This window comes from Plectropomus leopardus, chromosome 7, assembly GCF_008729295.1.
Source record: "Plectropomus leopardus isolate mb chromosome 7, YSFRI_Pleo_2.0, whole genome shotgun sequence".
Classification (NCBI taxonomy): Eukaryota; Metazoa; Chordata; class Actinopteri; order Perciformes; family Serranidae; genus Plectropomus; species Plectropomus leopardus.
Window position 1 is genome coordinate 10,217,038 of NC_056469.1, and position 23,726 is coordinate 10,240,763.

The following is a 23,726-nucleotide window of genomic DNA, read 5'->3' on the forward strand; positions in this document are numbered from 1 at the left end:
ATGCCTTGATACAATGTAAAGAGAACCACTGAGGTATTTCATCTTGATTACGTCAAGCATCATACTGGACGACGGGACAGACATAAAAGTGCATAAGTATTAAACTCATGTCTGCTCCTGGTCTGTAGCAAACACTGGACTTGTTTCATTCCAAAATGCTGTTCCCCTTCTTAAAGTGCCCTTATTCACAGTCCTGTTATCAGGTAGTACTTTTGTCCAATTGTGTGCATGAATGCATCTTTTTGACATTTGCTCCTTCCCTTGCATGTTGTCTAACAAATTTCAAGGAAGATGTCACCACATTATCTTCAATACAGTATGTGAAAGAAAGGAAGAGAACGAGGGCACATGGAAGGTAAAACTCACAAAATGTTTGGATTGGAACACGTCCACTGTGTCTACTTGGTGGTTATCATTCATCTTGGTAGAAAGCAATACATTAACAATAATAGTGTTAAAACCATTTTGCAACATACACCCATCATTCATGTAAAAAAGAAAACAAAAGTCATTGTTACCGAAAAATAAAACAGTCACAGCAGCAATGTTACACCGTCTCTCTTCTGGTCACATGTTCACCTGGTCACCTGATCAGGAGGAGATTACATCTACCAATCAGTGATCAGTTTGAGATTCTTCACTTTGTAAACGTTGAGAAAAAATACTGCATTCACGTCATATGGGAATAAGACTTGTAAGTGTCTAGACATTCAAACATAAAGGATTTTGCAGCCTCCTAAAAGCATGATTGGATACTTTTACAGATGTCTCATCTTTTCACATTCAACATACAGTACATGCACCACAGTGAGCGTGTTTCATTTTGCAATTCAAGAATTTGTAATGTCAAACACAACCTGCATGAAATAGTTGTGGGCTGCCATTGGACTTTAGGAGTTGTAATTCTGAATTGACTTGAGTGATACAAAGAAATGTTCCTCTTTTGAAACACATTAATACATTTGTAAGTGTTACGTGACTATGAGGAAGTATCTTTCCCATATGACATGAGTGCAACAAAAGAAAGAGAGCAGCTTTTCATTTAAAAGCCCTTTCTGTACCTTTTCCCTCTTTGTAAATTGATACTGTAGCTCTTCCTCAGAGATTCTGAAACACTGGAAAGGAACACCAATTCTTTGCCCTCAGAGCTAAACACTTTGAAGTTGTGTCTTTAAATCTTTAAACAGATGCAGTATAACTTTGTTCCATTTGTGTATAATGGTAAAGATCCACTGACCAGCCAGATACTTTAAGATCGCAATTACACTAATTAGATAGTGATGGCTGTAGTCTCTCTCAACACCTTTTAGAGATTGTGATGTGGTGGTGGGTTTTTGGGCTTCCTTTGGTGGGGCAATATGTAGATTTACCTATAGTAAGGATGTACAGACATTTTTTGGATACACAATGATGCTCTGGAGATAAAATATTCTTAATCGCAGTGGCGCTCCCAGAAAATTTTCATGGGGGTGGCCAGATGGAGCCACTGAAAATCTTGGGATGGCAGAAACAAAAGTCATTACTGAATTTCATGAACTCTATTATACTATTGTAGTATGAGAGGTAAAAAAAAAAAATGCATACTGATATTCTTTCATTTTTTATTTTACAGTTAATCTGACAAGGTTAGTTGTCATTTAATTAATTTGAGTGAGTTCACTGATTGTAAGGAACAAAACAAATACTGGGATTAAGCCTACTCAAGTTTAAAAACCACCAATAATTTTTACTATTTTCGGGAGGGGGGCAGCAGTTGACCCAGGGCAGGCCCCCCGGCCACCCCCTAGTGGCGCCAGTGCTTACTGGTCAAGTTAAACTCCAATGGGCTGACATAGTAATCTACAGTTTCTTTGGCTGTGTAGTAAATATTAGACTGAAGCCCAGTGAAAATGACGTGGGTAAGAGGTAGCTTATATTACAAAGCCTAGCAGCTGCCAACTGCTAAATATATTATCATGCCACAATGACTTGCAAGAATTGCAAGTTTAGCTGATTAGTTTACAGTATCTGATCTTCAGCCAAATATGTTAGATTAAAAATCATGGTGAGCTAATTAGCCAGGATGCTTATGCTCAAAGAACGTGAATACTTTGGTCATGAATGATCAGAACGAAAAAGCAGCCACTGCCACATATTTTTGTAATTCAAGTTTGGAAAACTTAACCAATTTTGCCTCCAGATCTGCTCTGCATCTGCAAAACATTTGTATAAAAACATGGTGTTAGTGAAAACAACCCAAAAAGAGAGTTCAGTGGTAAATGATAACTTTAAGTCATACATCCAGCACCATATCATAGTGTGTTTCCTTCTTCCTCCTCCCACACTTATTTATGAGCACTGTATACAACGTTAACAGTATGACCCAGTAACTGGCATACACGACGGCCCCTATGACCAGAACTAACTTTTCTGATTCAGGAAAGGGTTTTCTAGTCTGTAGGACTATTGTGTAGATAATCCCAATGAATAGGATGGTGAACCAGACTGATATAGGAATCAGACCAATGAAGTTCACCACCACTGTTTTCCTCCCAGATGTCCCCCATCCAGACTTGTTGATTGTTGCTATTGCAAACATTTTGGCTGGCAACAGGCTTGACATGTACAGTACGGAGTAGAACGACATGAACACCATGACAATGTTACCTCTGAGGCAGCTGGCAAACGAGGCCTTGATCAGTGCCACCGCCTGCACAATGAGCAGAAACAACAGAATATTCCAGAGTCTTCCTTGGTAGAAGAGTTGGATTGCAGTTGCAATAAGGAAAAATGGGAAGAAGCCCGTGATCACAGCCTCATAAGTCATCCAAAGATGGTGTTTGTGAAACCACATAGAGTTATATAGCCACTCTCTAAAATACGACTTACTCCATCGAGTTTGTTGATTGAGCCACCGCAGATATGTAATCGGTGTCTCCGTCAGGCACTTTGAACGAGCAGTATATTTGGTTGCATACCCGAGACTTAGAACTCTGTTCGTGAGATGACGGTCATCCCCGAAACTGCAGTGGGATCCCATGAAGGTCTGATTGTACCAGTCTTCAAGGAACTCGTGCAGGAGGGAATTTCGGTACATTCCTAATGGCCCACTGATGCACTGCACGCAACCAAAGTAGGACTGGCAAGCTCGCTCAATGTTGAAGGCCATCCAGTACCGCACGCTGCTCAGGAAGGAGACCCACGACTCATATTTGTTTAGGATCTAGGGAGGAGGTTAGGCAAAAAGAAAAGTTGGAGGTTTAACATCAAAATGTAATTGATATGAAATGCTCAGTTTGTAAAATTCCTTAATTGCAAGGAATGAGAAAATACTATTTGTTTTGTAAACAACCTGCACATCTCCTCCAACACCTCCCACCATAGGGTCTTCTTCTAGAACCTTTACCATCTCCACGGATGATGCCGGGTCCAACATAGTGTCAGAGTCACACACCTGGGTAAAAACAATAAAATAAACAATGAGCTACCTGTGATTTTTTTGGCCAAAGTTCATATGTTACTATCGTGTAAAAAGACATACGGCTGGCATGAGTTTTTATATGGACGTAGCTACCATGATATCAGCCATTGGTTTGTGGACTCCCATTTTGAAGCCTCACTTTTGGCATTTTGGCTATCGCCATCTTAGTTTTTGGACCCAAAAGTAACCATATATGGACAAAAGGGTCCACTCTTAAACGTGCATAACTTGAAGCCTAAATAAAATTTAAAAACGATGAGTCATGAACAGGAAGCTATAGACGCCAAAACCGTTTTTTATATCAGGCTGTTAACATATTTATTTTAGCTGTAAAGTTGGATATTTTAACATGGGACTTTATGGGGATTTACTCTTTTTTGGAGCCAGCCCCAAGTGGCCATTCTCGGAAGTGCAGTTTTTAGTACATCTTGGCTTCATTTTTCAGCCCAAGAGAGTACTTGGTTTTTCTTTAACCCATTTGAGGGTCTGAGGATCGAGAAATAAAAAGTTGTTTCTTTAGGGCACATTTGTTAGTACTGAGCTGCATACAAAAAACTGACTTCTCTTCATCTCAGTACAACCAGTGGATATCTCCTGTAACACCTAGTATCTGCTTTAAACTTAATCACCACCCGCTGTCTTTCTGATGCACCCCCTTTTTTTTAGCTCTCTGTATTTTCTTCTATAAATGGTAATTTTCCTTCCTAACTAAATCAGGCGATGAAAACAAACCTAGAGCCCAATCTCCCATTAACAGAGCACATCTGTTAGAGGCCCTGCCTGATGATAGTAAAACAGCAAACAGCACTGTCCCTCCTTTGTTGAAGGGTACTGGCATGATTACTGGCAGCGTTGCAGTAAGTTCTTTTGAAATCTCTGTTAAACAGGAGGTTTTTGGCAGACTATATCCAACTGCAGGTGTTCGACAGCATAATTTCAAAGGCTGTTTAAGCCCGAAGTCCCCTTTTTGTGATTCAAACTCAATAAAATTGCTCCAATGTTATTAGAGTAATGAGGCTAAATTCAGTTTAACTGATTGCACAGGGTGTGTTTAGGTAACAACACCAGCTGAAATTTACAGAATTTGATGAGTTTGTGTTTTGGACAACCAATGGAAGTTACACGATTTCCTATTTCTTACTTTTCTATTTCATTTTTCTGGATACAGTATAAAACCCAGTACTTCATTGTGTGTGTGTTTCCAAGCTTGGCACTGTGATTAATGTTGTTAGCTTCTGTTTATATTTTTAGCCACAGCACCCAACAATATTGGCATAATAAGACTGCATTAGTCAGCCAAACACCATTGGGAACTGGCTTTTTCCAAAGATACAATTTAGGTGTCATTAACAGGTTTGTTTTATTCAAGTTAAACTCTAAGCTATTTGAATTTTGGGTCCTGACTCTGAATACCACTCATGTAGATGATGTAACACTCAGCTCTGTGAAACAGATCTGTTATTACACTTAAACATAAGCTACTGCTGCCCTCCTTCACGCTACACTTCACAACACAATGCACACAGCCACCGTCCGCCTAAAAGCAACACAAAAGACTCTTTGTGAACCCCATGTTTGGTTTGGCTGAGCCCCCTTCCCCTCACCCAGCCATCTCTTTCTCCATCTCTCTTTCTTTTCCCTTTTCCCCCATCTTCAGTTCACACCGATGGCAGCTGTCCTTGTCTTACCTGTGCGTGTGCATGTGTGTGTGTGTTTCCATTTTATCTGTTATATGATTGTGACGAATTTGTACCATTGACAGTCTTTGTTCCCCAATCTTTTTGTCTCTCTACCCATTTTTTTGCAAGCATTTTCTGCTTTCCAGCCCCTATAAACATCAATTTCTACTTTTACTGACTTACCTGCACATAGTCCATGCTCCTCCCCAGTGCTTTGAAGGCCGTATACATGACCTCTCTCTTCCCTCCCCACTTCTGCATGATGCATACACACTTGTTGTTCAGCACCAGCCTGGAGACCTGCTGAAGGCTCTCAGCGTAGCTCTCATCCGTCTCCTCCACCCCTCTGCTATGATAGTTACTCCGCCACACGTATGTGGCCGACTTGTCCCATCCCATGACCTCTTTAAAAATCTCCATCATGTACAGGTCGTCGTCTGTGTTCCCGTCGATCACCATGATCACTTTGATCCCTGGGTATGTCAGCCTCTTTACCGACACCAGGCACTTCCTCAGGTAGTTTGGGTCCTCTTGATAAGCTGCAATGCACAACGCCAAGGATTTATTCAGTTTGATAGGTGTCTCCAGGGACCGTCGCATGTTTCGGTGTTCTAAGAGCGCAAAAAGGCTCTGGATGATGAGGTGGACAACCAAGATGGCACCATATAGGCCAAAGGATAGGTGATTGCGGGCTGTGGTGAAGAACTGGTAGCCCATGATGTAGGCTGTGGAGATGCCCACCAGAAGGGACACGCCAAACATGGTGGTCCCAAATATCCGCAGGTAGGTGAGGACTCTTTGACACCTCATCTAAGAAAGAATGTGGAGATAAGGGTTATAATTAGTCAGTGGAGTACAAAAATTGCCAGACTTTTGTGTAACAATCCAACACTTTGTCATTCCACATGTTGCCGCTTTGTCAGTTGACTTTCCCGTCTACAAATTAGGCCCTAGGTGTGGTCCTGTATCTGCACCGCAACCAATTCCAGAGCAACAAAAAAAAGCATATGTTTGGTTTAGGCAACAGAAGCATGTGGCAACCAATGCCGAGATGTCAACAAAAGCAAATGGTTAGGTTTAGGTAACAAAGGCACATGGTTAGGGTCAGAAAAAAAACATCATGGTTTGGCTCAGAATTCACACAGGAAGCAAACAGTGGGCTCCTGGATGAAAGTCAGGGGTTTGTTGCACTCATCCACCACCCCTGCTGCCTGCCATCCATTGTGAACTGACGTTGCCTATCCGCACATCATACTGCCATGACAGGTGCTGTCTGACAAGCTGACACCCCCGGCAGCGTATCGTACCAGTGAGGAAGGTTTTTGACATCAGTGTCTTATGCTGAAATCAATGACAAAGTGGTGGTACTAGACATCTTCGAAATGTGAACTGGCTAAAGAATTGAAAGCCTAATGCTATGGAATGAATTCATTTTATTACTTTCAAATGTACTCCAACTAAATTACAAGAAGAAAGTTACTTTCTACAAACATCAGACGAACTTCCTATGATTTGGAGAGGGAGAATGGAAACATTTTTGTTCACATGTATAAAGATGCTTTTTGCATGGCACACATGGAAAACAATGACTTCTTTACCAGCAGTAACATTTATTCAGCATTAATTAAGATACAACCTATGAAAAATGCTTATTCATAGTTTTTCAGCATTCTCTATGGCACACACAACCTTGTTTTATTACAACAAACCCAGGTAAAAACCGCAGTAAAGTTTCTCCTCCTTTTTTTACCTCCTCATTGCTCCTCTCCTTCCCTCTTCCCCTGCCGAAAATCCCTGTCTAAATGTCAGACAGTTGTGAGTAGCCGATTGTTCCAACTCCTTTAGTGCGGGTGGGCACACATTACAAGATTTCTTGACCTAATTAACCAGCAACCTGGCTGCCCCTGCCAAACGTCCAAGCTCTTTCTAAATGCCTGGGAGAAACCATTATGATATTTTTTCTTTCTTCTGTGTTGTAAAGAAGGGGTTCAAAATAATGTTGTAGACCATTAAAGATTATTCTGTGTGTTTGCATGTGGGGACCAGTGAAGAACATTCCCTGTATTGCGTCTACACTGTGAGCGACACACTGCACAAAATCTTCTGCTCTGAATCCTGAAGTTTGTTTCCAGCCCTCATTATGTTGCTACCGCCATCTGTTTGGCAGACCGGCGGAGACCCACTCAGCGTGGCTCAGCTCGGCTCAACGCAGAGCGGACCACCCTGTGATGTCATCTGTTTATATCTCCGTGGGAAGAAGAAGACAAGAGCCTTTTAGATTTTCTAATGCTGCACGTGTGCTTCTCTCCCCTCTGTGTCTCCCCATTAAAAGTAAAAACATCATTTTTAGGACTAAATAGATAGGAAGATAAAGGCATACAGTGAGGAGAGGGAGGGTATGACAATACATTCATTTAATCATTACAAAGATCATGGTTTTTTTGCATACCATAGAGGAAAGATTAAAGGGAGTTTAATTTTGACATTATGGAGGTATGCTCCTTAGGTCACTGAGTTTGCAGGGTGCCCCCTTGTGGGATATCATGCATGGGGTATTTATCCATAGTGTATTGCATACAGTAGATGTCATTTGGCACACCACTAGTTTGGAGAGACAGGCAGAGGAGTCCAACATGGAAGGTAAGTAATCTACTGCTGGGGACAGGGTCAGCAACAAAATGTCTTTTAGCCATCTAAAAAGTCCTACCAAAAAATCTATATCAGTTTAAGAATATGCTAAAATGAAAGTATTAGCAGTGCTTTGTGTTATCTTCGACAGCCCATTTTGATGGGGAAGCCCTTAACAGCTAAAGTTCTCCATCTATGCTCTTATCAAAGCTAACAGACCCCACTGACACAAATAGTAATTTTAGCTTGCTGAACACTGGAACTGCTGCTCTACCACTACCTCACACAAACAAACTAACTGACTGAAGCAGTGCTAGATCAGCAGCTCCTGTGTTCAGCTGCATTAAATCACTGTTTTTGTCAAGAGTCTTAACCAGAGTAATGTTACAGCTTTATTTTCCAGTCGGAAACCACTGTCTGACAATAAGTTTAAGCAGTGAAAATACTCTCAATTTAGCACACACTTCAACTGATATTTGATTTTTTTGGTGGGACTATTTTAGGTGGCTAAACTATGTTTTGTTGCTGACCCGTTCACAGTAGTACTTTGCTTAGCTTCTGGGACAGACCTCAGCCTGGCTCTCCAAAATGGGAAGATGAGGACTGGCATCTACTGTATGTAATATATTTTCTATGGATAAGTACCCCACATCCCTTAAATTACCACATGTTATTACATGTGAGTTACACATGTACGTTTAGTCAAGACAAGCAAGACGTGTAAATCTGAATGAGCAAAAAAGTCATCAAAAGAAGAGTACACAAAGCCCAGCAGTCTTTGTGATTTGGCAGGAGTTCTTCACACACCACACCTAAACACACAAGACAGATGGAGGGAGGGAGAGAGCAAGAGACAGTGAAGAAGAGAAAGAATTGTAAAGACAGCAGGGGAGAGGGGCAGTGGAGGGCAGAGCCAGAGAGAATGAAAGACAGAAAGGAATAGAAAGTTGGTAAAAGCAGATGGCAGTGCACAGAACAGAAAAGAAGACAGATATCCAGAAAGACTGCAAGAGTAAAACAAAGCAAGAGACACCAAGAGAGCAGCAGAAGAGGAGAGAGAGACCAAGCAAAGAGAGATTAATATGCACACACACCCCTTGGCTCAGACACAATGCCTTGTTCATTTGATCGGTGGATGAGAAGGCCACAACCAGTGTAGCAGGCCTCCTCTGGCACGTGGCAAGGCTCTTAACGTCAGCCGCTCATTTACAAGACCCCAGACACACGCCATACACACACACATACACACACACATATGCACATATAAAAGCTTATTACACCAGGGAGGAGAGAGAGAGGAGTCTGTGTCTGTAAAAATACGTGTTTTTAATTGTGTTAAGCTGAGAGTGCGTTTCAACTTAGACCTCCTTTGGTTTGTGCACGTACAGTATGTGTGTCTAATGTTTTACAACTATATAAGGTAGTGCAGAACAAACTCTCTAACCCTTTCTTTCTGCATCAACTTGAAATGAACTCACACACTGCTAAGGAGAAAACATATATCTCCATACATTATGATCTGTGAATGTTTAGGTTACAGATTATATTGTAAAAAGGGGGGTGGTCAGGGACAAGAAGGCAGCACAACTCTTTTGATGTACCTCGTCGACCAGGGCATGTCGGACACATTTACACCTACAGGGAATTTGCTGTTTTAGTTTCACCTACCACGCATGTGTTTTGGCTTTAGGAAATCTGAGAATTTGGAGAAAACTACTGCAGACACATGGAGAAAATGCAAACTCCACTCAGTGTTTGTTGCTTTTTGACTGCTTGTGTATTTATTATCCACACTAAATGCTTACTATGGTTAAAGGTTAATTGGCAACAATGCAAAAACAAATTATAATTTAGTTTAGGTCATAATTCACAGATGTAAAGCATTTACTCTTTTCTCATTGCAGAACTAAATGCTGTTAAACGCAGGCAGTTTTGTTAAAATTAAGTGATTCTGAGCAAAAAGACAGAGCTTGGACATTGCCACTTGTTCGGATGCTTTAATCTTCATAACATGTTCAACACCCTCATGGGCATGTGATTCAATGCAAAGGTCAAGACTAACAATTAGCTCAGACTGCAGGAATATTAACTGCAGACTAAAAAAATCAGTCATCCAAACTTGGCCCCTCAGCCCCTGAGATTGGAACCTCTAATAAGAGGAGTATCTGTGACAGTGAAGGTGTCATTCACATACATGAGAGTGTATCCACACATGCTGGAATATGAAGCGTGTGAGTGAGTTGAAGGTGTCATTAGCACATGTGGATGATATCATCCCCGTTTTCTGTTTATTTTTGTATCTTGGCACATGTGAGTGATTGAACCCCATCACTATATCCACGTGTGTGTCCAACCCTACAGTGACCTCGGGTTGGATGCTAAAGCAGTCCCACTCTAACGTCATTAACAGCCTCTTGGGTAAAATTTTCACTGGCTCCATCTCAGAGATAATTTTACAAAAATGTTAGGAACCGCAAAGATGGAGAGTAGATGGTGGGTTAGCAGAGAGATGAATTGATGAATGAATGAATGAGTTGTCTCGCTCTGTCCTTTGGCGAAAACTTAATTTGGCTGTCTTTGAAATAAGATTACAGTTTCCAGTATATTCAGAAGTTACAGTAAAACAGTGGTTTAATGATAACTGGATTAAAAACCGGGACTTGCTGGGAAAAGAATGTAAGAGCCCAGGCACCATTGAGAAAGGCACTGAACCGTCCGACTGTAACAGAAGCTAGATGTTGTAATTGTGCTTCCCACTGTTGCTCTATCACTGTGGAGCACAAACACCTCAGAAGACTATTGAAAACATGTCATGTCTGTTTTAGTCATTTGAGTTTTATGATCTGAGCTGATACACTGAACACATGTGAACTGTACATTGAGTACTATGTATGTAATGGACAATATGTTGTTTAACTCAATTATGCCATGTTACCATCTCTACAACATGCTTTACTGTAATATTTACTGAACTTACTTTAACTATTTCTGCACTAATCCTTAAAATCTGTCAAATATGTAAGGGATAACTGTCAATGAGCTGTGTGGTTACTGGCATAAAAGACCAAGAGTCATGGTGGGATTACCAAAAATGTGAAACTAAGGGTGGTGCCAGAGGGAATGTCAGGGGACCACCAAAGTCAGGAGGATGCATTGTCTGGGAGTACACGAAAATGCAACTAAAATTTTGGAGTTTGACATTGAATTGAATAAAGTACTTCAGCATTTCTGGTACATGAGAAACTCTGTGTTCCATATAGGTCCTTCAGTATAATAACTGATTTAGTAGAGGCATGAGAATCACCACATGCTGTAACAACTCTTATGTATGTTACGCAACAGTGGATAGATGTCAGATATATATATATGTGGTTCAATGTCTTAAATGCTGAGTCTCGCTGTTGCAGCCTAAAGCTGGCCATGTGTGCACGTGTTTGTCTACGTGCAATTATGTGAACTAAGCATAGTATGCACAGTGCATGTGTTTAGCCAGTTTGCGTGCATGTGCACAGGCAGAGATGCATGTGAGCGTATGTGCGCTGGAAAAGAAGAGATGGTTTGACAAAACTCACAGGGGAGCAGTGGAATCCCTGTCAGCAGGGTCCCAGTTTCAAGGCCTGTGATGGAACATAAAATCTAACAGCGCTTGCCAGACTGTGTGTATGTGAGTGTGTGTGTCTTTATACAGTAAGTATATGTGCATGTGTGTGTGTGTGTGTGTGTGTGTGTGTGTGCATGTGTGTGTGTGTGTGTCATTACTGTATGTTCTGCACAGGCAGTATAAATCTGAAGCAGGGCCAAAAAAGACAGCTTGCTGGTCTGTGTGGAGCTGAGATAACATAAAGCTTACATCTTTATTGTGACTCAGCAGTCACTGACTACAAGTGTAACATTCATAAATCAGCTGTTCAGGCCAGATGAGTGCTGCTTGCATATAAAAATTTAATGTTGCTCTGAAGAATGAGCCAGCTTGCACCTGTGGCTGGTATACTGTGGGCATGAATACAATACAAGACATCATAAATATGCCCTCAGTTTAATGAATTGTATCCATTTCTCGATCAGATCATCTCTATCAATCTACAATATACAGTATATTGTGGATACATTGATGATATTTATGGCTTACTAAAAGCCTTCATTCAAGATATATTCAACAGTCTGTGTTATCACTATGACAGTATTGGAAAACCAGATATGCTGAGGTCATACACACCTTTGAAATCTCAAACCCATGATGTTCTGCCAACAGAAAACGTACACATGCAAAAATGGAGATAAACAGCCTGGAACCTGAACAAGCAATGCACATGGGGAACCTGCGTGTGCATTGGTGTGTGAGTATGTGGGTGGGTTGGGGGGGTACAGGGCTGGAAAAGGCCAGGATGCATTTTAAAAGCATTAAAATGTGGAGATGGCCCTCGTGACAGTTGTAGCAGGATGCAGGAAAAGGCTCACATGTTCCTTAGCAGATGATGAGGCAAAGGAGAGGGAGCGGCTGGGAAAAACTCCACAGTTGGCTGCCGACTTAAAGGCGAGACAAACTCAAACTCAAGGCCGGGTCATAGGCCTCTAACCTACTTTGCTGAGCTGCTTTTTGAAAAAAGGTCTGTGAAAAATGAAATATGAGAATTAATAAATCTTAGTGAGACAAGCCTCAAAAGATGAAGTGAATGCAGTATTGGCAAAAATGTATAATACAGACATACGGGATATTTAATATATAGATATAAAAACAACAACTATCATGAAGCAATGTCTGAATTGCACTCATCTTATACTGTTGCAGTTAAACAGATGCTGCAATATGTTAATCTTCAGTATGAATAAAACTGCATACTCCATATGTACCAAGAGGTCATAGGAGTTTTCAAAGACACTGCTAGGAAGTCACTAACCCTCCACACCACTCCCCTTTCTCCTCTTCTTCCTTCTCCCTCTCATAAACCCCCCATGTGGTCACAGAGCACAGTTGCTGCAGGAGTGTTGTCATTATCAGAACCAGAGCTTAACAGTAACACCACCCACTGCGCTTCCATTCTGTTGCTCCCTACATGATTGGAATCAGGTGGAAAGGGCCGCAACTGGCAAAGGTACACTGTTACAACATAACATGGGAGTTGACTTTTACATTCTCCGTCTCCTCCGCCGTCTCTGTATAACCTCACCTTCCGTGTGCTATTAGAATCAGGTGTGATGAAGTTCTGACTGGCAAAGGCTAGAACATCTGAGGAGACTGTTTTGTATTACTCAGCATTTGTTTCTTTTACCACAACAGTTTGGGCTGTATCATTTTAGTTGATTTAATTTGATTTTTAAAGTGAAGGTGGGCAGCTGCAATTCTTCATTTAATAAAACAATGTGGTAAATCCATTCTCGATTTTGAAGCCAGACTATGCAGTTTGGTATTTTGGCATGTTCTCCTTGCTTTGACTCATCCTTAGCTCTCTCTTTTTTGTGAATGAGTAGATGGAAAGGATGCAGCTGTACTACAGAGATGAAGATGGAAATAGGAAGAGGAGTTGAAAGGGATAGAGGACAAGAAAAAATGAAAGTGGGCTGGAAGGTCAGAGCTAGTGAGAGAGGTAGGTATGGCAGACACCAAAGGGAGGAGGAAGGAAAGAGACTGAAGGCACGTTGGTGGACTTGGCTCCCTTCACTGCCAGTTGAGGCACGGGACTTACGCCACTGTAGCAGGCTCCAGGAATTTCTGCCAAATTACAGATGCGACTCAGTTGAAAATGCCACTCCTCTGTCTGGCTGTTTGTATGGTATTCTCTCCTATATGGCTTTTTCACAGTTGCTTTCTCATAAGCTTCTGTGTGGTCTCTCCTGCTTCTGAACGCAGATAATCTACCCTACAAAAAGTGTAAAAATGTTCCTCCTTTTATGAATCCAGACTGTCTCTGTCATCTATTAATCCAACACTTATCTCTTATCTGACCACAGACAGTGATCAACAGTGCTCTAAAATAACTGGCTTCCTCCCTACATGGCAGAAAATCCTATTCAAGCACTCTATTATCACAGCTTAGAGATAATATAAGAGACGGAAACCCAGAAGCAGCCTGAATGGTATTACGGTTTGTGGCTGAATGGTATTGCAGCCGCAAAACAGGCTGCAATGTAATCATTAGGGGCATGTTCACACCATCCATGTACATCCACTAAATGTGCTTATTTTGCTACTGACAGGCTCAAAGTTATGGAAAGGATCCCTACAGAGATAAAACTTTTTGTAGATGTGTAAGATCCTTTCAATATTACCAGAAACACCACCAAAATGTCTATCGCCAAAAGTTCCATACTCCATATAAAAAAACAATAAGTAATAAGTAATTTTATAATACTAAAGTACACTTCATTGAAAGCTGACAAAAAAATAAATAAAACTCACAAAAAACAGTTTGGATAATCTTTACCCTGTCCAAACAATCACTCACTCTTGTTTGGTTAAACTTAACCATTAATTCACCAGTTAGATGTGAAAATATGCTGGCTCTATACATGCTTGAATTACTGTTCACTTAAAAACGGAGTCTGGTGGATTTAGCCACAACTATTTCAGGGCTATCGTGTTAAACAAAAAGGATCTTACCCTTTAATTGAAAGCTCTGTCTCTGTAGTGATCCTTCCAAAATGTTGTCACACGCTTACAATGACAATCTGAACCTGTGGCAAAGACAAGTACTTTAAGTGGACGCACATTGATGGTGCACAGTTGCCCCAAAAGGTTACATTGCAGCCTGTTTCTCTGTTGCCAGCTGAAGTGCTCTTGCTCAGTACTGGACCAGTATCAAAAAAACGTTGGAGTCCATTTTGAAAAATACCAAAGAAATACCAACCTTTAAGATTTAAAAATTTCTGATCTTTTGTTGCCTGATCTTTTCCACAAGATATATCATAAATAATATAATAATTAACATCAAAATGGAAATGTCTAGAGTCAAATGTGTCTGCCGTGCAGCAAACACAGCTTGCTTTATATTAAATGGCTCCCAGGTTTCTTTATGGTATACCGTAAGTCTTGGACCTATGCATCAACATTGGCATCAGCCCTCCCTGTGAGACCCTGTGACTCAGTATGAGGTAGTGGGAATCTAACGCAGAACCTCGCTGACATCCAAATTTTCACTTTTACTGGCTGGCTGTAATGCTGCTTTGCTGCTACTTTACCAAGAGAAGTTGGAGGAAAAAACTGTAGCGTTAATGTAGAATATATGAGGTAGGTGGTGGTGGTGGTGTTGTGTGTTTGGGAGGTGCTGCACATACAGTATACACTCTATCCTAACTTCAGTGGTTAGACCTTGCCGGCCCCAAGGCCCTATACATTGATGGCCCCATGCTGTGAGCAGTAATGGCACGTGAGACTTGTTGTGAGCACTAATGGAGACCAGCCATGGAATGCCTTCCTCTGTTAAGTAGTAAACTGCTCTGTGCACTGTGTGGTAGAACATCCTGTAGCAATGATGAGCCTACAGACTCAGCGACCTATTGAAGAGTGCAGAAAAAGTTACTCTTCTTCCTCTTTTGGCATCAGCAGCTAGAGTAGGCAGCCTTTATGGACTACCCACAATGCTGCAAAGACAAAATGAAATCTCTTTTTAATGTTTCCCTAACTGGCACCAGACATGGATTGCCCTCCTCACAGTAGCACACTGAGCCAAATGCTCTGCAGAGGAACTCCCTCGGGGGGCTGAAATTAGGCACAGTATGTCGGCATTATTCTGGATACATGTGTTCATTGACAGAGGGTCTACACATGCACTGATTACACAAAGAACTCCTGTCCTGAAACTAAATACATACATAAATATGTATTTTAAACTAAGTAAATACTTATTAGTGTGGTAGCTACTGTACATTTCTCCAGCAGTGCAGTTACACTGGACATATTTTTAAAAATGCACTGATAAGAGCAGCTAATGTGAAGAAGATGTAGTGGATAAATTGTATCAATGTTTCGGATATTGTTGGAAAAAAATCTGCAATTTAAAGTTCCTAAATAATAGAGGGCAGGGACCTCTCATATTGATATATTAATTCTGACAGTAGATAAAATGCTCCATCACTCCCTACAGGTGGATGTCCTGATGGTTCCAACTTGCACTGTGTGAGCGCTAAAATGGATCATGAAAAGAAAGAAAAGCCAGGTCAGTAGGAAGAAGATTCCATGTGTAGGATAGAAACTCTGTACTGCACATTATACGTAGATCAGAAGGAATGTTTAGACATCCAGCTCGCAGATGGGCATTCCTTGTGTGGGTTTTATATGAGCCACTAGTTGTATCTGCACACTGAGATCAGAGACGTGGGTGGATGGAGGAAGAGAATATGTCAAAAGAGGGTGACAGATGTTCATTTGCATTCGCTTATATGTGTGTAATTGGTGTTTGAAAAAGTTATAATGCCAACAAGAAGCAAAAAAGGGTCAACTTTATGGCCTTAGCCCTATGTGTCTAGGTGGCACCTACAGGCTTTCTGTCAGGATTGCATGCATCAATACACTTCTGCTCCCCAGCACAAGATTGGTCTGAGGCTGGATGAACATTGCCACTACAACCTAGCCACTCAGATTAAATTATTGTCAGCAAAAACTATTTTTTTGTCTCAAACGTGATGGCCAGTCAGTCTTCACGTGTGCGCAAATAGCGGTCTTCCACGCTTTGCATCAAATTACGCGCTGCGACCACGAGGCACTCTGAATGTGTCCAACTCCAGCCTTCCCATTGGCTCGCAAACCTCTGAGGATGACGATGCTTGCGACGTCATCAATTTAGTGTATTGTCAGGCTGAGCATAACTGGCTCAGCATGTGAGGGTTCTTTTGATTAGAAGACAAATCTGGGCGGATATGTTTCGCACATTTCCACAGTTGGCACTGCTGGGCAAGGAGGAATGCAGATGTTCGCGCCAGACATATTAAACTTGTGAGACACATATTGTCTCAGTTTTAATGCAATGATATTTGAATACGGTGGTTAACACGTGTGGAAGTCAAAAATGCCTTTCAGCTTAACACCTACAAGAGATGTTATTCGCATTTAGACAGAGAGAGAGAGAGAGAGAGAGAGAGAGAGAGAGAAAACTTTTGTGACAGCTGCTATTTCCCCCAACTTTAAGCATTATGCCCTTTATTGTGCCCGAATATTGGACAGCATCCGTATCATTTAAAAATATTGAAATTCACCTCATATAATTAAAATATATTAAGGTGAGAGTTTGGCCCATCAACACGTCCAAAAGAATAATTCTAATACAGGTAATTATGGTTTTTGACGGAACATTTATCAGTCTGTCAGCAAGCTGCAGGCTCACCAGACCAAATGATCACTGACCGCCTACCTTGAAGCAGCTGTCGTCCTCTCGTTCGCCCTTGAGGAAGGATGCGGTCAGCTCCGGCGGCTCTGGTACCGCTCCACAGGGAGGAAAAGTCTCGACAAAGTTTCAAAGGAAACTTGTGCAGTGAAGAGTCTCATGAATCCGCTGACACTGATCCTCGTTAATGAGAACGAAAAAAGATAAGACGCACGTTCCTCTAAGTTTGCTCAGCTGGATGCTTAAAAAAAAAAAAAGAAAGATAGCACGACTGTCTCTAGTGTCTAACAGTCTGTCTGCAGTCAGTAACTTTACACTGCATGCTTCTTAGGTGTACAAACACAAACATCATGTCAGTCAACTTTGGCATCATTCATATAAAAAAGTATAAATAAAAAGAAGCCTGTGTAAAAATGAGAAATATTTTTCTCCATCAACTTCTGACAGTTTCATTCATATCTCCAAAGTTTTTAAAAGTTGCAAAAACGCCATCAACTCTGGCAATGTCAGTTATACTAATAAAAAAAGTTTCCAGCAATAACTCTAATAATCAAATATGAGTCAAATAATTAGTATTTTGCTGTCTTGAGGGGCATGTAGGTAAGTATTTCTATAGTTTCCCCCAGCATCCAAGTTACACAGAGCGCAGAGAAGTGGCCAAATGTCTCTGCCACTGATGTCTAATTCCTTCCAGACGGCTGTGTGTGTGTGTGTGGAGCCTCCTTTATGGCTGCTTCGGCTCCCAAACTCCTTTTACCGGGCTACAACAGATTGGCGTGTTGTTTTAATAAGAGGGGATGGTTTGGGGGGTGTAAGGAGGAGCGAAGAGAGAGAGTCCCACTCATTCAAACTCCTGAGGTAGGGACAGCTGAGAGAGAGGGAGAGAGAGAGAGAGAGAGAGAGAGAGAGAGAGAGAGAGAGAGAGAGAGAAAGAGATTTACATTGTCCATGCTCCCATTCAAACCTGAGGGCACAGTAGGATTATGGTATGTTCCTGAGAGGCAGTTAAACCTCTACGTTTTGTCTTTAACTACCCTTATATATAGTGTGAAAACTGGCACATGCTCAAAATTTAGTACTGGGATTTACATTGAGCCGGTGTAAATTGCCTTGGAATAAAATGATGCATATGATCAGAAATATTCATCCAAGGAGAAGTTTCACACTAACAGAACAGCTGGAGGCGGAATAAGAATTCAGTCAGTCATCTGTGTAGGAAGCGCACATACTGTAGGCACGTGTAAACCGGAGCTTGGATGTTATGGAATTTCAGTCATTTCATTGATTCACTGGGGCGCAGTTCGCATCTTTGTCCAGCAGGCAGTGCTGTGCAATGCAGAACCCAGAGTCTGGCGTCCTGAAATGTACAGTGGCTTCTCTGAAAGGCGATTTAAGGGGATTATCCAACCAAAACCAGGAATCATGTCCCTCCTACCACCATGAGACATAAAGTGTTCATCATCACCATCACGAACTCTTCTGTTGAAAAAGAAAACTCTTCTAGTAAGGAAACAAAAGGGTTGCATGTTGTCACTGCCCAGTGAATATTTTGGTGATTTTAAATTATTCAGATAATATGGAAGAATAGATGTACCTTTGTTGGCTGCAAAACAAAACAACAATAGAAACAACAACAAAAAAAAACCCAATCTCAATGAGCAACAAAAGAAGAAATGACACAAAATTAGTCCGAAATTAGTAAAGAAGCAAAAAAAAAGAAGAAGAAATAACTTTGTAACATTATTATATACATATAATTATGATAATTAACTATTATGATGTTTTTTTGTCTTTTTACCATAGACATTTTCCCCTAGTGTTTGAAAATTATTGCCTAAATCTACTAATTTTTTGCAGTTCCTGGAACATTTCTTGCCAAGTTGCTTGTGGCCCTTTCTTTCATATTTCTGATAAAAATAAATTTAAAAAAAAATGGCATCCATTTGCTCAGAGTTTGAAGGTGTAAACACTTTTATGAAAGGCATCAAGCAGCACAAGAAAAGTGATGTCACTCCAGGTTTCAAAGGGTTAAATAACCTTTATATCTCATGACTATTTCATAAGGGTCTATACACATTGGCAAGTGGTCACGTTATCAACACAAGTTACAAGTTGTCACATGATTTGTGTTGACAAGTAAAATGATACATGAAAGACCACACATCAAAAATTTCACAAAATGTCAAAAAACAACAAAAAACATATAATATATACAAAACATTGTAAAACCTCTTAAAATTTAAGGTTTTCAGTACATGCAGGCAGTATATAGGCAAAACATAGTGCCTACAGTGTGTATTTCTAGATCATCTTTGAATGAAGTATTGTCTTTCTTTTTTGTTTTTGATAAATCTGTACACAAGCATGGTATGATATTTATATAATATCATCATTCATTATCTATAATTCATTTTTCATTGTTGCGGGGGGCTGGAGCCGATCCTAGCTAAGATCAGGTGAGAGCCAGTGTATGTACTCTGGACAGGCCCCAGACAATCAGATGGCTGACATATAGAGACAGACATCCACTCAAATTCCCACATATGGCCAAGTTAGAGTCATGGATTAATCTTACCTGCATGTCTATGGACTGTGGGGGGAAGCCAGAGAACCCAGAGAAAACCCTCAGGAGAATGCAAACTCCACATGAGTTCAAACATGGAATCTTCCTGCTGTGAGGCAGCAGTGATAATCACTGCACAACAGAGCCGTATACTTAATTTTTATTTAATTGTCAATTTACATTAAGATCAAGATGCCTTTTACAAGAGAGACTTGAGCCACTCAAAGCAGTTGCCATGCACCAAGAAAAACATTCATAACTTTTATCAAAAATATCAGTAAGTAAAAATTAAAATTCCCTTAGAAGAACAAATATCACAAAGCTAAGCCTGTTTTGCAGTTCCAGTAATAAGATGCATACCAAAAACCAATTTTCCAACATCATCATTATTTTTCTCAAACTTTGGAACGCTCCTCCACAGCCACGGAAGATATTATACGACTGTTTTCACAGGCTGAGTAGTTAAGCAAAAAGTGTAAAATTGGAGATTAAAGATACTTTGCCTTAAAATAAATCAGTATCAAATAAAGAAACATGATTTGGTTCGAACAGGTCAGTGTTTGTCACTTTTTGCACCAATGATCATAGTTTCTACATTAAATTTTCCTTATCTGAACTGACGTGCCTATATAAATCATAAAGTCTGTTGAGGCAGGTTTTTGTGTTTGGGGCTATGTAAATAAAACTGACTTATCTTGACAATTTTGTCAAAGGTTTTTGCTCATAATGATCTCATAGTTTGTGCCAACTCTGGAATGTTTTTCAAACAGCCAAATTCACATGGAAAGCATCCTTTTGTAAAAGATCACATCCAGAACGTGAGTGTATTAGACGAAGTGATGAATAGAATTGGGCCCTGGAAACCCCCTGCAGACCCGCATTGTTTATGTGTGGTGCAGTAAAAACACACAGCTTCCAAGCTCCAGTGGGTCTCTCCCCGACTGTACCAGGCAGTGAGCGACATTACTGTCACAGGGGCCATATATTGTTTGGAGCCAAATGAGTCCTTTGCTTTTTTACTTTGTACAAGCTCATTTACTCAAGTATTTATTTAAACAAGGAAATATATAATCACGTGCAGACCTGACGGCTTCCTGGAAGAGAGTGTAGAGTTAACACAGTGTAGAGCAGCGATATCACTGGCATAATGGGAAACTTTTGAAGAAGGACCTCAATAAGTACTTTAAAGTTTTTTTTTTTGTCAAAATGTGTTTAATGCAGTTATTTTTCTCCTGTATTTTGTTGCACTGTAATTTAAATAGTATTCACGGCAAAGCATTTTGTTGGGTCTCTGAAAAGTGCTTTTATTTATACTTGGAGGATAGTAAGTTAAATTTTAGTGAAGCATGAGCATGAGTCAAGTACAATCAGGACATTTCACTCAGAAAACAACAACAGGACTGATGGGTATTTAAAATGAAAAGTGTTTCAATCAAATATCCATTGAATTCAACGGACTGCATCATACACTAATTGTGTAGTCTGATTGTCCATATGGAAATACACACATTCTACATGTTCTATGTCTGCTGTTGAACTGTGAGACTCTACAGGCAGGAAACAGCAGCAGAGCATTGGGGAATATACTGGGCAATTATTCTGGGAGGTATAGTTAGCTATGGGCCTATACGTTCACAAAACATGTCACACTGTCAATCTGAAGTTTGTTTTACTTTTGCCTCATCGAGTATGGCAGCCTGAGACTGAACACAAATCCTCCACACTGACGCAACTGCGCCTCAACCAAAGTGTAGCACGAATGATAGGTGGAGTGATATTATGAGCACAATATTATATGGCTGATTAACATCCTTGAATTGAGACATTGTTGCAATTTCAGGCTATTTTTTTAATTATTATTGCTATTATCAGTTTTGTTTATAGTAAAGATGTTAGGAAACAGCTGCTAGTGAATACCAGGGGTATGTTCAATCTCAAAACTGTGTGCACTGTTTTGCTACAGTTTCCAGGTTGAACATGTCTCCTGAGGTTGTTTGGTGGGTGTGTTGCAGGTGTATCCATTCAACAGCAATGTGTATGTTAACGAATTGTGGTAGATCTTTACTTATTGTACATCCAATTTTGTTTTTATTTCACAATTGCTTTACCAAAGTAGATGTAGGCTCAGTTTTCTATGCCAATGAAGGCCATTTGAATTAAACTGAATCCAACCCCAACATATTAAAAGGCAGTGCTTCTGCATACAACAGGGTGTTCAAAGCATCACTTTTTCTCTTTAAAAATACGTTTTGCAACGTTTTGACGAGGCTGAACGCAGCCCAGGTGTGCCAGCTGATTTCTCAGGTGCATTAATTATGCTGATGATGTCACAGAGGATGACCTAGCCAATCAGAGTGCTTGCCTGCCTCACGTGCTACAGGCAGGCTTGCCAGTACGCTGGTCAGACGCTGAGTGACACTGTTGCGTGAGGAGCCACTGCTGCAGGATAAAGTGTAACTTTAGTGAGTGAAAACGCAATATAACCTTGTTAAATATGAACCACGTCAGAATGTGTTTTTAATAAGCCCGAATATGTGTGCTGGAGGGGCCCAGCTCACTGAAACTTATTGAGTTAAAGAGTGGAACCTGCAAATTGGTGAGTGGCACTGACACAAATAATTAAATGCTAAATTTAGCCACGAGCAGGCTATGCTAAGTCAGTGAGTTAACATGAGCTAACGAAATAGCAGTGCATTTAGCTAGCTGGCTTTAGTAGTGGGTTATTCATATAAAAGCTTTGGTGAAGTCTGTGGTTTTGACAATTCAAAAAACTAGTGTGAAATATAACCTTGTGGATATTTAATTGCACAAGGTTTTTTCTGTGGCTGGTGTTTTATGTTATTATAAATATATTTGTAATATATTTTGTCAAATTTTCAATTCAATGGCCCAGTGAATCTGACTCAATATGAGAGAAATATCCCTCAGCATAACACTGTGTGTCATGTTTACACTGAATAGTTTAGAGCATTGTGCAATTCATGTAGTATGCTCACTGGTGTATTTGCATTTTTCATGGTAAAGGACAAATTAAGTTTAATTTTATTAAGGAATTTATATGTTAACCTATTTCTGGTAGTTAAAAAAAAACTCTGATGATCAATTCTGGCCATGTTAATAACTGCAGGTCAGGTTTTCTGAGTTGATTGAAGTTGATGGCTTGTAACCCGGTCCAGACAAAGATCTCTGGATTCCTGAGTTAAAGATCCTAGAGCTGAGACCTGCCAACCATACCCTCCTCCTGCCATGGTGTTAGGATAAAATCAAGGTAAGCACAACACATTTGCTCAAAGTTTTAGCTCCATTTGCACACACTTCTCACGTCCTAGACTGTGACTTACAGCTTCACTTGACTTTAGTTGGAATAGACATTTTATTCCTATATGCCTATGAAAACTAGTACCCTTTGCATGTGGAAGGACTAAGTCATCAGCCACTACTGGTGTGGATGGACTGAGTATTTCAGTATGGTGTATTAGTAAGCCTTGCGTACAGTGATCTTGTCGCTGCTACCCTAAACTGTGACATTGGATTGATGTGTTGTAGTTAAATATTGCAAATAGTCTTTTCTCTCTCCTGATCAAGTTTGGTATCCTCTGAATCTAGTCCACTGCAATCATCATCACTAGTAGCTCTATATTATAGTAGTTCAAAGTGCAGCCCCCAAACTTGATATGAAATGCTTGCATTACATTTTAATCATCCATAGTCAATAACAGTTTTTCTTTTTTAACTTTCAGTAGTTTACAATTAATTCTCTACTTGGCTAAACCTCCTGCCAAGTATTTGTCATATTAGGATTAACAACATGTTGAAAACTGCTGGCTTCATTGATACTAGTGGCACCTTGTCAGTGTCGAGGGGATTACGGTCTGTCATCAATGCTAGTGCTGTTAGCGTAAGTAAGTGACTTTTGTGGACAACTCAACATTTTAATGTGGAAGTTAGATGTGAACATTTTTACTGTGTGGCCTTCAGTCAGTGCTGACTTTCTAAATTGACATTCAGGCATTGAATCTTTGCGCACCCCTGCTGTAAATAGTAATTTACTGTATTATGTTCGCTATCAGAATCATAGA

At 40.4% G+C, this 23,726-nt stretch overlaps 1 protein-coding gene across 1 annotated transcript; it reads right to left on the reverse strand.

Annotated features, from left to right (window-relative positions):
- Positions 1-1,690: 1,690 nt before the first annotated feature.
- On the reverse strand, positions 1,691-17,818 carry has2 (hyaluronan synthase 2). The gene is made up of 4 exons (XM_042490122.1): positions 17,112-17,818; positions 5,323-5,949; positions 3,332-3,433; positions 1,691-3,202 (listed from the first exon to the last, which is right to left on the reverse strand). The coding sequence occupies exons 2-4, from the start codon at positions 5,947-5,949 to the stop codon at positions 2,273-2,275; spliced, it is 1,659 nt and encodes a 552-aa protein (XP_042346056.1). The 5' UTR covers positions 17,112-17,818; the 3' UTR covers positions 1,691-2,272.
- Positions 17,819-23,726: the final 5,908 nt, after the last annotated feature.